Here is a 14,348-nt window from a genome sequence, read left to right on the forward strand (position 1 = left end):
TACATGCGTAGGGCCATAAATAAGTTGTCTATAGAGATCTTATTCTTAAATAACTTACATAAATAGTCAACAGACAAGTGCTTGTATATTTTCGTTGTAAATTAGTTACATTTGCGATATTTGAATTAAGTCACATGAGTACGTCAGTAGGGATAAAAGCGTCTTTTGGTGCAGTCAACCATTCAAGCGCGGATCCAGCTTCGTGCCCAGGGGGGGGTCACGTGGTAAAGGCCCAGGCCCCGGGGAGAGGGGGGTCACGTGGTCTATTTGTATGGCCAACCTAGGATCCAGAGGGGGGTCATGGGGGTCATGACCCCCCCCTGGATCCGCGCATGCAACCATTTGGAACCCTAGGCCACTCTACAACCATATCAAAATGACAATAAACAGTAAGAGATTTCTTACAATCTGATTTATAACGTCACTATGTCATAGTTCCACAGTAGCCTAGGGTTCCAATTGGCCGGTTGACTTTACATTCGATTCCATTGTTTATTATATTTACATTAGAAGTGTCGGTGACCATACTTTGAACATCGTGGGTTGTAATAGTTCGAAAATATTCAGTTTACCTATTGTTTAAAAGACGCATTTTCACCGAGTACCCCACTTATCCCAAGTGCCCTTAGTACATGATTAATAAGAGTGCTTTAAAGATCATATACGAATACTTTAAAACGTAGATACCTATGTACCTATATGCATAAAAAGTTGATAATATTAGCAATAAAAATTGAGAAAATAATAAAAAAGTTGGTACTCAGCGATAAGTTTTATTGAAACTTTGACTTTGTGCGTCATTTCATTAATTTTCAACAAAGTTGTCCCTTACATTATTCGACTATGAAAAATACAAAACATTGGTCCACACATTACATTTATACCGTGAGTATAATTTGCGTCATTCGACATGTCGCGTAGATTTGTCACGTCTAACACATGTCCCTTCTTTTTGTCTGCCGATCTTAATCCACATCCATATGTTTGTCCTAGTCCATCTTCTCCGACCTTGTTGTCCGACAGAGTTGTAGTGTGTCAGTGGGGAAAAGATGGTCGTTGATCGATGGCGACATCTATCCATAGCTGACACTAATTACTAGCAATAGTGACGGTCTTTTCCCACATCTATTACATTACACGCGTCCTAATCCGACTTCTCTGGCTGTAATATAAACACATAAGTCACATAACACATGTCTGCCGATCTTATCCCACATCCACGTTTATGTCCTAATCCGTCTTCTCCGACCTAAAGAGTTGAAGGTCGAGTCGCTTGTGTCAGTGGGGCGAGGACGGTCGTTGAGCGATGGCAACATGCGCGTCCAAACTGTCTGACGCGCGTGAGGCGCGTCGCATCCATGGGGCGCGCTCTGTGGACATATTTCATACAATATAATAAGAATGTGGTGACGGGTTAAGAATTTCACCACCCCCTTTCTTCCCGTGGGTGTCGTAGAAGTCGACTGTGGGATATGGGTTAAATTGTGGCGTAGGCGAGAGGCTGGCAACCTGTCACTGTAACGTCACAATTTGGATTTCTTTCAACCCCTTTTTGCCAAGAGCTGCACTGAAACTTAGTAGTTCATGTGCTCTGCCTACCCCTTTATTGGATACAGGCGTGATTATATGTATGTGTGTATGTATTTTTACCTGTGGGGGCTCCACTGTCGCTCTTCTGCGTAATCAGTTGCCGATACTCTGTAGAGAGCCGGCGTCGCCCGTGTTCATATTTGGCCTCCTTGGCTAGTAAAGCTTCTCGCTGCATCTGCGTTCGAAGTTCCGTTGGCACGTCCGGTATGAAGAGCTGCATGAGACCGGTGAGGCCGAATACCACATGCTGTTGAAAAATAAAATCATAACTAAAGGTGTAAGAATAGTTTTTTCTCACTTAATGGTCTCAAGCAAGGGAAGACCAGCGCTGGAAGTCTTTTTTTTTTTTTTAGTATGAATAGGTAGCGTTTGACCACAATCACACCTGATGGTAAGTGATGATGCGGTCTACGGCGGAGCACGCTTACCTATGAGATACATATTTACTCTTGCTTAAGATACCTATTGAAGTCGCCAGCAATATGCTGAGGTGAGGCCATTTCGTGGCACTTTATTATTATTTTATGTCAGTGTAAAAATGTTTATTATCTGTGTGCTTTCGAATAAAAAAATATTCTATTCTTGTGTGGAATAATCTCCCGGCTAAGATATGGGGCCTATTACAGTTTAGGGTTCTTTAAAGAAGAGGCGAATAAACTTTAAACGGTGCACGTAATGAGGAGGCACACTCAAAGGTTATGACAGATGGCGCCACCCTATTAGTCCCTACGTGAGAGCGAGAAGATGATATGTTTTCTCTCTCTCACTCATATGAACGACAGTGATATGCCTAGAGACTTGCACAGGCGCCGCCTGGTGGGATAAAATGCCATTGTGCCTCCTCATTGACGTACTACTTCTGGAGCTGCAAGCAGAATACAACAAGGTCGGGTCCAGCTTTGCACTCAGGAGGGAGGGTGGTCACTGGTCATAATCATGATATTTTCTCTGTATCCGCGCTTGCCTGGTCTTGGGCTTATATTGACCGAGATATAGACCGTGATTACCTTTTTGATCGAGGAAGGGTCGTAGTGGTCAGGCGGGTTTCGGTAGAAATAGAAATATTTTATTTGCAGAAAAAGTATGCCTAGGAAACTATAGTGTCTCTGTCTCTGTGGGACCTACTCGTGACGATTTTTAAGTTGAGATAGTGCTGACGCTACAGCGTCAGCGTCTAGCCAACATTATAGCTCCTCTTTGAAGTCCGTAAGTCTTATGTGAAGTCCATAGTGGAATAGTCTACTTTTTTGGCGGATTGGCTAATTCTTCCAGCTACAGTCATTATAAAACTTTTTATTTTTTTGTTTTTACGCAGTGAACTTACCTCAAACACCACAACGAAAGCCAGCCGAGCGGGGAACACATGCCAATAGTGCGGAGAAAGTCAGTAAGGATCGTAGTGGTCCGGAGGGTTCCGGTAGCCTCAGCAGATCTAGGAAGACTTGACTATCCCAACTTAACTCAAAAATCGTCACGAGTAGGTCCCACAGAGACACTAGCGTCAGCGTTTAGTCAACTCGAATGATTCCTGCTCAAAGTTCTTTTTAAGTCTAATGTAAAGTTACGAGTATGTCTCACAGAGATACTAGCGTCAGCGTCTAGCCAACATTATGACTCCTCTTTGAAGTCTGTAAGTCTGATGTGAAGTGTGTATTCGTTTACTTTTTTTGGCGGATTGGCTAATTCTTCCAGCTACAGCCTTTATAAAACTTTTATTTTTTAGTTTTACGCAGTAAACTTACCTCAAAAACTACCACGAATGCCAACCGAGCGGCGAACACATGCCAATAGTGCGGAGAGAGTCCGTAAGGATCGTAGTGGTCCGGAGGGTTCCGGTAGCCTCGGTAACAGAGGACGACTTGACTAAGATCAACGTACGCTCCCCACTCTTCGCGGTAGTCTGATGTGTTGAACACTGGAAGTTTAAGAACAGGAATGAATCTCTTAAGATTCCTAAAATAGGCGAGACGACTAAAAATAACGAATTAGTCCGTCAGTTAGATTTCTAATGCGAAGTTTATACACGGGGTGGATTTTTTAGCGAGCTTTTCTAGCTACACGAAACATTACGTCACGCCTAGGTACAATTTTTACTTAAACGTGACGTCACAAGCCGCCCGAGCGGCGAACTTTGATGTGCTATATCTTTGTATTTTTTGATCCGGATTAGAAAAAGCGAAAAATGTGTGTTCTCACTGTTCAGTATTATTGTACGATCTAACTGACGGACTAAACAGATTGCCATTTTTTTATGTAGGTAGTCGTCATCCCTATTGATGTTCAGGCAAAATCCTTTCTATCTAATGGGGGTGCAGTTGTTATGGCAAAGGGTGAAAATAATCATTTTCATCATCATCATCATCATCATCATCATATCAGCCCTTTATCGCCGACTGCTGAGCATAGGCCTCTCTTCTAGTACGCCACTTGTTCCGGTCGTGAGCTAGTCTCATCCAGTTGTGACCCGCAATCTTCCGAATCATTTTACGTAGTCACAAGTTTGGTTATCTTAGTTGAGCATTTAGATCTTATGGCAAACAAGTGAATTTAAAGAATAATTTTATAGTAGGTATAGTTCACAAAAAAGTCAGGGCGCCAGCGCCCTCGAGCGATATTTCCGAAAATATTAACAATATAAAAAATAAATTATTAATTTTTAAATAGCTATCCAACAATATATCACACGTTAGGGTTGAAATGAAAAAAAAAAAAAACACTCCCATCTTTACGTATAGGGTACCCCAATAAAATATGTTTTCCACTTTCTATTTTACCACTTTGTCGGCGAGATTATCCGCGGACGGACGGACGGACAGACATGGCAAAACTATGAAAGGGTTCCTAGTTGACTACGGACCCCTAAAATGTCGTTGAAGCGAAATGGCGAGAGGCCTCAACTCACGACCGTGATTTTTTTGTGCCAAAAGGGCTCATTGGTATACTCTAGTCTCTTATTAAGTTCCAATAGCCAAACTTACGTGACAAAGAATGGTCGATGTAGCCAGCAAGAGTGTTGTCCGGAGAATACACGTATTTGTACACCATTCGGGGGATAAAGTCGCTCGTGTAAGCTATCACGAATGCCTGAAAAAAAAGTAGATTTAAACAGTCCGAATTGCCCAATGTATACTGAATAAATAATAATCCCAAAAAATCGAACCAGTGAAAAAATATGAGGATGAGGACACAACCGCAAAGGTTGACGCGAAACGTTGTGTGAATAGCAATCTATTGAGAAGGCCGAAGGCTGATATCCATCTAAGCCCTTTAGAGTCAAGACTTGATCACTTCAAGTGTACGGCTTCGACCGACCCTACAGTCAAGTTGTTATAGAGACATCGCCATAACGCTTTTCGTTACATATGTTTTTCGGTACGATCCTTCTACTCCGTTTTGACGGTTGAAAAACAAGTAAAGTAACGTTTCACGTCAAAACATCTGTGAGTTTTGGTAAGTTCTATATCTGGAGTATATTTTTTGTCCTAGGATTTTCAGATGTTCTTGTTCACCTACTTAAGGCTCTGGTCTCACCGCGATCTAGTAAACTATGAGCTATCGGCTATAAAAACGAACAAAAGATAATCACTCCCGTGTAAATAAAAGAGACAAGGCGATGTTTATAGTTACTCGCCCAGCGGTGAGCCATCAAAATCGCCGGGTCTCTTTTATTTGCACGGGAGTGCTTTTGTTTGTTTTTATATCTTAAGGCTATATATATTATCGTAAGGCTTTTGACATTATTAGACATAATTTACTTTTAAATAAATTAAGAATGTATGGCATAAATGGGTCCGCACACAAATTGTTTGCATCGTTCTTGTCTGACCGTCAACAAGTGGTTAAAATGTCACTTAATGGCCAAAAACATGTATCAGAAACAGGCTACATTAATTTGGGTATTCCTCAAGGATCAGCGGCCGGAAATACGCTATTTTTACTATTTATGAATGATCTGCCCTCTGCCATCACAAATGGACTGTCGGTGTTATTTGCAGATGACACCACCGTTGTTAATTGTTAAAGCAAAAACACTTGCGCAGTTGGCCGAGGCAATCAATGTAGCTTGTGAGCAATTACAAACATGGTTTTCATCTAATGGCCTACTGTTGAATATAGCGAAATCCAATGTGATGATATTTTCGGGACGCATAACGAAATCAAATATCTTGGTTTTATACTTGACTCGAATCTGAATCGGAAGTGCCATGTCGATCAGCTTTGTAATAGGTTGAGTAGTTCAATATTTGCATTAAAGAAACTACAACCATTGATATCACGAAAATCACTTAAATATGTGTATTTTTCGCACTTTCACTCGTTGATGTCATACGGTATACTGATTTGGGGAAATTCCACAGAGGCCAAGAGAGTACTGATTCTCCAAAAACGTGCGATCCGTTTACTGGCTGGAATTAAACAAACATGTCACTGTAAAGAACTTTTTCAAAAGTATGGTATAATTACGCATTTTTCGTTATACATTTTTCAAGTTTTGATGTTCGTACGGAGAAACTTGTATATGTTCAAACGCGTCGAATTCATAGGCAAGCAGATCAGATCGACGGGAAGACTGCGAACAGTGCCGCGTCGCATGGCACTTTCATGCAAGAACCCACGAGTAATAGGCCCTACTTATTACGAACACCTACCCGCCGAATTAAGAACTGAGGTATCTGACGAAGCATTTGAACGGCAATTGAGGAACTTTTTATTGAATAATCCATTATAGTGTAGTTCAGTAGATGAATATATGGAATTAAAATTGTAATAACCTGCTTTAAATTGTTTTGACATAGTTTTAATTTTACTATGACGATCACTATGAGATACCTACCTATTAGATTTTAATTTGACCTGTATTTTATTGTTTACATATTTACTTAATGACGGTAGTTTTGAAATACCATTTGAAATTCAAATTGTTCTTTCATGTTTTCTATTGCTTATGATTATCATTGACATAAATATTATTGTACCTCTTATATGTTTGCATGCCTAATTATAATTATCATTATTGACGATCATAATGTAAATTCATATAGGTTAACGTAGATTAATTTATACTGTAATTTATCATTATGTAATAAATAAACTAAACTAAACTAAACTAAACTAAACTATAGTCAATAGCTCATAGCTTACTATCTCGCGGTGGGACCAGAGCCTTAGTGTTCATATCGTTATAACTTACATTAGAAACAACTGCTGCGTAAGTTATCCCTCTTAAAATGCCATACCTGTAAAAGAATCACGCCATGTAAGTCAACTTGGTTATAACTTATAAGTACATTATAAATGGTGGCCCATGAGGGGAAATCAACCGCCAATTTAAATTATTCGTAACATTTCCATATTTTTCTAGAATTGTCGAGCGTCTTTTGATGAGAGATGAAGTTTGTCATCATATGATATATTTACTTTACCTACGTTTGAATATCATCGTAGTAATTTTGGCGAGAAAATTGTAACTGCTTAGATCTTCAGTCAGAACAACATCTTTGATGAAGTGATGATAACGTGCCTAATAGTTACTTATGTGAGCCAAGCCAAGGCTCAAGAGCTCAGTTACAGGGGCCCATCATTTAATCCATGGCCCTCGAGCTCCGGTAATGGGGTTTATCATTTAAACCACTGCTTCCAGCTACATTTGCTTTATTACATTGATTCAATTACAGTGTCAATTAATAATCAGGAATATAACATCAATTAATCATCTACTATACGTACTTCAGTCTAGTCACAATCCGTACAAAAACTATTAAAACCTAAAGAGTGAAGAGCCGCCAAATCTGACATTTACTGTTGACATTCGTTAAGCCCATGTGCAGATGAGCTGCTACGATCAGTATAAGGCCACATACAGAACGTTATTCATTGTGTTGCTTACACTTAGTAGTTTTCAATATTATAGTTACCAAGCCCCAATATCTTCAACCCTCTCTGCCAACGGTCGTCGCGCCTGTGTGACCATCTTGTAAGCGTCTAATCTGATCTCAGCGATGTTGTTGAGCAACGCGAACAGAGGCGCCAGCGGGAACGCTGCCACGAATAGCGTTACGAAGCCGTATTGTAGAACTGTGGAAAGGAAAGAAATGGTTTAGGTGCCTTTCCAACAGAGATGCTACGCTACGATGCGTCTGATATCCACCGCATGGTCGCGTCCCTATCACACTTACAAATAGTGCGATAGAGATGGCCTCATATTATTAAATTAAAACGGGACTTAATCGCGTAAAACTTACGTTTTATATTTAACCCGACGTTTCGGACATGACATTACGTCCGTGGTCACGGGTAGACTGGCTGGGAGTTGTATCAACATCTTCTAGCTGTACGAGTTTTTCGAACTACCCGCACTTGATTGTCATCAGTCACTTTTACGCTAGGGTTGCCACTCTGCCTACATACAACACTCACGACATCCGATGGTATGGGACGGGAAGTTTTCTCACGTTTACACTTGCTAATCACTGGATTCCACGAAGATGAAATCCCTTGCCCTTCATTTTGATTGAAATTACGATGTTTCCTGATTTCAATCGCTTCACGTACTTTCCTGCTATAGTAAAGACGTTCAGTTGAAAGGACTTTGGGATTATGCAGTCCCGTTTTAATTTAATAATATGAGTGAAGATCGTGTTAGTTTAAATCAATAGATGGCCTCATGTTTTATCATTTATCACGCGACCATGCTTGTCTGCCAGCTCAGTCGAACTCGTTCCCACTAGCGCTATGCTTTGTGGAACAATGAACATGATTGGTGGATATCAAAAACATCCACGTATTAGCGCATCTCTGGTGGAAAGGCACCCTTAAAGTAATTATTGTTACTGTAGGTACACATTCGATAGTGCAGACGCCAATAGATATGGCAAAGTTTTACGTACGATAAAAGTTGAGGGTTTGGTGAGTTGGTAGAGATCTAGAATATAAATGAATTAACTAAACACCAGCGAAGAAGTATCGCTCTTACGGCTCTTAAGGTAGATGTCGCTAGGGTGTCTGTCTGATGGTGGAAAGATTCGCTGGCTATGGAAGAGATGGTAGCTCAGTTGACAGAGTCCTGGAGCATTGATCCAGAGTATTCCAGAGTCTGTTAGTTAGCAACTACCAGTAACTTACTCATCTCCAGGTATTCGTCGAAGAGTGCCAGCCTCCCAGGATCCTGTAGATGGTAATCTTGCTCCCAAGCCATGTGGGGCTTCGTCGGATCCCGGGTGATAGCCCGGTGGGTGCGCTGTCTCCACCAGTTGTGGATTTTTCTGGAATTCATTTGTATAAATAAATATCTAAGTATACTGACATCCGGCATCACCTGAGCCATTTTTTTCAAAGTTTTTTTGTAACATGGGTATTTTTTACGCGATTCATACTCAGAATCGAGAGCTCTTTCGATCTGATATGGGAAAAAAAATGTCCCAAGATTTCCATACATTTTTTCGAACCTTCCATTCCGTTACCACCATACAAAATGTATGAAAAAGTGGTAACGGAATGGGAAAAAAACCTTGGGACACTTTTTTTCTCTTATTAGGATTGAAAGAGCTCGCGATTCTGAGTGGAAAACACATAAAAAAGCCGTCTAAAAAAAGTGGGGTCTAAAACTTTGAAAAAAATGGCCCACATACTCAGTATTGATTAGTAACCCTGCCTGCGGCACCCATAGCCCTGGGTCCGAACCCCGGAGTATTTATTTGTGTACTGAACACAGGTCGATTTGTGTAAGGTGGCCCCTAAGTATGTTATTTATATATTTTGGCTGCCAAACCAATCGTTGTGGATCTGAACTCTGGACACTTCAGTAATGGGTATGGAAAAATGAAAAAAGAAAAAGAAGACCTCGGATATGGCCAAAATATGGAAGTCAGAAAGCTCTTCAAACTTACCAAAACTAAGAATGAAATAGCAGCTAAGTAGAAAACTGTAGGAAAGTTGTTTTATCCCTAAGAAGGTAAATATGAGGAATACTCACGGGTTCCCGAGTTCCACGAAGTTGTTGACGCACTGTTTGCCAATCATGATGATGGCGAGTTGTATACACAGCTCAGATAGGCAGCCCGCGGGATCGCATATGTCGCCTTTAAGCTTGAAGAACTCGGATTTTCGAGCTTGGTCGTCGCCGGGATAGTCATAGAAGCGGCCCTGGGGAAAAGATGATCATTTTTAACCGCCTTCCAAATCTCAAAGGAAGGGGTTTTCAATTCGTCTGTATTTTTTTTTTATGTTTGTTCCTCGATATCTCCGTCGTTACTGGACCGATTTTGAAATTTTTTTTTGATTGAATGTATATGCATACAGATTGGTCCCATTTTTCTCAGAACCCAGTTCTGATGATGGGATCCTGGAGAAATCGAGGGAACTCCTCAAATCTGAAAGGCATACATATGGTGATTTTTGTGTTTTTAAAGGAACTTTGGAAGAGTCAAAAATACAATTTCTTGTACGATTTCAAGTGTTTTATGGTAAAATCATGTTATAAAATTGTTTGAATTTTATGTTTTTAGTCGGATACAATCCGATATGAAATTATTTTTACGTTCGCATCACATGATTTGTTAAGACAATTTAAGCACAGGGAGAAAATTGTCCTGTCTGGGACATGCCTTTACTCGTACAAGAAATTATATTTAAAAAAGTAACTAATGACACGTTCAGATTTCAAATATTCTTTGCACTCTTGTGGATAAAATGCGATTTTGCTATCTGTTTTTAAAGAATAAAAAAGTCCTTTCTGAGCTAGTGAGGTGAAAAATATTTTTCCCCTCACTAGCTCGGAAACACGTGTTTTGTCCTTTAATACTAGCGGGTAAAAACGCATTTTATCCACTAGTGGGTAAAGTAATATGACCTTGAATAAAGTCAAATTAACTGCTTTAAAATTGATAAAAGTAGGTGAATCTAGTAATAAAGATGATTTACCACCTGTGGAACTACTGGAAGCAGTGAATAAACGCATTTTTTGCGTTGTAGTTTCCTCGCTATAGCGAGAGGAAAAGTTTTGTGTTACATTCGGGTGAAAATGTATTTTACTTCTCGTGTGTTAAAAAACTCGCAAGTTCAGGATTCTATTCTCGAACCACTCGCTTCGCTCGTGGTCAACTATAGAATCCTTTCACTTGCTCGTTTTTCAATTCCACACTCTGCGTTAAAATACAACTTTGCCCCCTTGTATAACAAATAACTATTATACCATGCACGAAATAAATCATCAGATGAATTATAAGAAAAACATGGACAGAAGTTATTTTTAAATCCAATTTCTATTTAATAAGTCATGTAGAAATATATAAAGTAACTGAGTTGACCATGACGTCACTCAATTTGATTTCATACTGATTCCATATTAGCAAGACGTTGAAATTCGTTTTTACAATTCTTTAAAAAAAAGCTGATTTGACTGGGAGGCAAGTAGCCTATTTCAGGAACCATGCCTCTCGCTGAGTTTTAGTGGTAACCTTAGTTATTAGATTATATGGATCTATTGGCTCATATGGATTTATTGTGACTAAATATTTAAATCTAGACAGAATAGACATCTTTTCGCTAAAAATGCTCTATCCTAATCTGTATCCGCACTTTTCTTTCCTATTTAAAATACTAAATAATTTATCGTTACTCAACTATTTCCTTACCTTAAAGAAGGCAATGTAGATGAGAGACGAGTAGAAATTCATGAATTCAAAGAAGAATATCTTGAATGTGTAAGAATCTTCGTATTCCGTCTGTGTCCGTGGATTCTCCATGTTGGTCAGGAAGACTGCCACTTTTGCGTATATCTGGAAATAAATTAAAATGCTAAAAGTTTTTCGCAAAAATTTAATTTTTGGCACAAGCTTTTATCGCCGACTGTACCTTTCTTTCAACAGTCATCTACTGCTCTCCGAGCCGTTTCTAAAAACCTCATACTCGATGGGGATACGACGTTTCATAACAGAGTTCCTATGATCATGGTCATCAAATATATGAAAGAGGCGCGTTCCTAGCACACGTTCTGAGCTCGTGTAGGTGAACGCGTACCATGTTTGTATGAGTGAGACATGACAGGTCGACCGGTCGCGTTCCTGACAGGCGGTAACTGTGAGGTAACAGAGAGCGGGTGGGTGGCACTTTCAGCGGGGAGCGGGAGTGGCCATACTGTACGATAGTACTCTTTATTATACTGTGCTTACACTTACCCTAGTGAGTAACATGATGATGATCAAGTTAATGATGGCCGCTGTCATAGAAGTGAAGATCTTGGCGTGTTTCTTCAGGAAAAACCCGGAGCCTCCATAGATGACGGATACCATAGAGATTCGGTAGATTATGGTCCCCAGCACGGCTCCTAGGACTATTGTTATCTGTGGAAAGGAAAAAGATGATTAGCCATACTAAGGGCCCATTTAGACGGTACGAGAACTCGCATACGAGTTTTATTACATTGCTGTATTTGATGGCTGTGCAAAATCGTATGTACCCTCAACATCCCGCTATGTAACTAAAATCGCATGCGAGTTCGCACGCCGTCTAAATCAGGTCTAATATTATAAATGGGAAAGTGTGTGTGTCTGTTTGTTTGTCTGTCTTTCACGGCAAAACGGAGCGACGAATTGTCGTGATTTTATAAGTGTAGATAGTTGAAGGGATGGAGAGTCACATAGGCTACTTTTTATCTCTTTCTAACCCCCCGCTTCCCTAAAATGGGGGGTGGAAGTTTGTATGGATCATTCCGCAATTTTCGTGGGCAATAGTTCGCTCTAGTCTGGTATATTTTGCAAATACCAAACATCTACTGTTATGTCATTTGCCAAAAAAAAAATAAGCAAGTGTGCTCCAAAAACATTTATCTCCTACTTAAATTACATTTTTAGATCAAAAATGAGGTTAATGACTTGACGTAAATTTAGATAAGTAATCCTTCCGTCAATATTTGCTAACATATATTTAGATTCCACTCCATCATCACATAGCCACTTTAAAATCACTTGCCAAAAACTCAAATTCATTTGGATCCAAAACTTGTATAAACTAGGAACATAATCGTTTGTGAAATATGTTCAGTTAAGACTTTCGGTATGCAAAATTTTGATTTTACGAGTTGATGGATTGTTCTAAACACATTTGGAGGATAGCCAAAGAATTTAAAATTTTATTTTGCGAGTTCTTGTACATACAGTTATCATACTTTGCTCATAATGCGCAGATCTGTGATCTGTGTGTCCCCAATATTTATTTATTTATTTATTTGATGATGTTTATGAACAATAAACCAGTTCTAGGCCTTAAAATTGTTCAACTTTCATGATAAATATTTATCACAGAATCAACGAGCTTTGAAGTAATTATTGGATAATATTTTGTTTAAAAACGATGTTGTTAAATATGTATGATAGGCGGCTTTAGAAACTATCATAAATATACTCTGTCAAACAAGTCTGTCGGTAAATAAGAACAAATAAAACTGTATGCATCCTTTTCTTTAGGATGCTGGAGAAAAGGATACCTATAGTTTTCTTAGTTTTTATTTACTGACAGACTTGTTTGACAGAGTATATCATAATACCAATGGATTCAAATCGAAGGTCATTTGCGTAGCGAATCCTCTTAAAGAGAAACCATAAAAAGAACAGCCGAACTGGTAGCCACATAATCTCATATAGTCTTCTGCCAGCCTGGTAGATACGGTTCATTTCTCTCTAGTGACTAGATTTGTCCGCAATGGCTTGAAAAACTTACCATGAAGAACGGCCAAGCTGGTAGCAACATATCTCATAATCTTCTGCCACCCTGGTAGATACGGTTCCTTCTCTCTAGTGACTAGATTTGTCCGCAATGTCTTGAAGAACTTACCATGAAAAGAACAGCCGAGCTGGTAGCCACATATCTCATAGTCTTCTGCCAGCCTGGTAAATATGGTTCCTTCTCTCTAGTGACTAGATTTGTCCGCAATGTCTTGAAGAACTTACCATGAAAAGAACAGCCGAGCTGGTAGCAACATATCTCATAGTCTTCTGCCAGCCTGGTAGATACGGTTCCTTCTCTCTAGTGACTAGATTTGTCCGCAATGTCTTGAAGAACCTACCATGAAAAGAACAGCCGAGCTGGTAGCCACATATCTCATAGTCTTCTGCCAGCCTGGTAGATATGGTTCCTTCTCTCTAGTGACTGGGTTTGTTCGGAATGTCTTTACTGACGCCTCGAATTCTGGCCTTGGGTCTTCGTCCTGAAATTAATAGAAATAATATACATTGACCACCTGATTTGATAAATGAGTACTAATGTTAAAATAATATTTTTTTAAAATATAATTCCTAGTTACTACTTAAATCGCAGAGAACATTTTTCAGTCAAAAAAACAAAGGCGACTCTCAGAAAGGACATTTTTTGTCACCGGCCCGGTGGCTGCATTCTGCAACTGCATGTTTGCCATGTTACAATTTTAGGTTGAAGAAGAATTCCAAATTTGAATTTATAAATTTATTTAGTACCTATGCGATTATAATGTCAGCCTCCAAGGACCAACCAACTCGAAGGGGTCTAAAAGTAATTGGTGTAATTCTAATGATATTTAATTACCTGGTCAACACCACCCAGGTCCCATTCCCAGCGCAGAACCGACTGTTTCCGCTTCCATAGCTCTAGGAATGTTGTTGCTGAAATCAAATGACATAACTGAGATGGAGATGTGTGAAACATGGACATTAGACAGCCTGATGCACTGGTCCTAATATAATCGAGTAAACGATGAGCTATCAGCCCTAGAAAGGAACAAAAGATAG

The 14,348-nt window shown here is 39.6% G+C and overlaps 1 protein-coding gene across 1 annotated transcript in view; it reads right to left on the reverse strand.

The window, feature by feature from the left end:
• Positions 1-1,037: 1,037 nt before the first annotated feature.
• The window catches only part of LOC125240256 (anoctamin-4), a 52,450-nt gene continuing 39,139 nt past the window's right edge, over positions 1,038-14,348 (reverse strand). The window contains exons 14-25 of the mRNA XM_048148102.1: positions 14,146-14,222; positions 13,652-13,792; positions 11,766-11,930; positions 11,223-11,366; positions 9,563-9,732; positions 8,713-8,852; positions 7,506-7,665; positions 6,782-6,827; positions 4,569-4,674; positions 3,333-3,505; positions 1,651-1,837; positions 1,038-1,370 (exon numbers count right to left, since the gene is read on the reverse strand). Of these exons, the coding sequence (XP_048004059.1) occupies positions 1,279-1,370; positions 1,651-1,837; positions 3,333-3,505; positions 4,569-4,674; positions 6,782-6,827; positions 7,506-7,665; positions 8,713-8,852; positions 9,563-9,732; positions 11,223-11,366; positions 11,766-11,930; positions 13,652-13,792; positions 14,146-14,222 (1,601 nt within the window). The 3' untranslated portion in view covers positions 1,038-1,278. The remainder of the gene's footprint in view (positions 1,371-1,650; positions 1,838-3,332; positions 3,506-4,568; positions 4,675-6,781; positions 6,828-7,505; positions 7,666-8,712; positions 8,853-9,562; positions 9,733-11,222; positions 11,367-11,765; positions 11,931-13,651; positions 13,793-14,145; positions 14,223-14,348) is intronic.

Source organism: Leguminivora glycinivorella, chromosome 27, assembly GCF_023078275.1.
Source record: "Leguminivora glycinivorella isolate SPB_JAAS2020 chromosome 27, LegGlyc_1.1, whole genome shotgun sequence".
In the NCBI taxonomy this organism is placed as follows: Eukaryota; Metazoa; Arthropoda; class Insecta; order Lepidoptera; family Tortricidae; genus Leguminivora; species Leguminivora glycinivorella.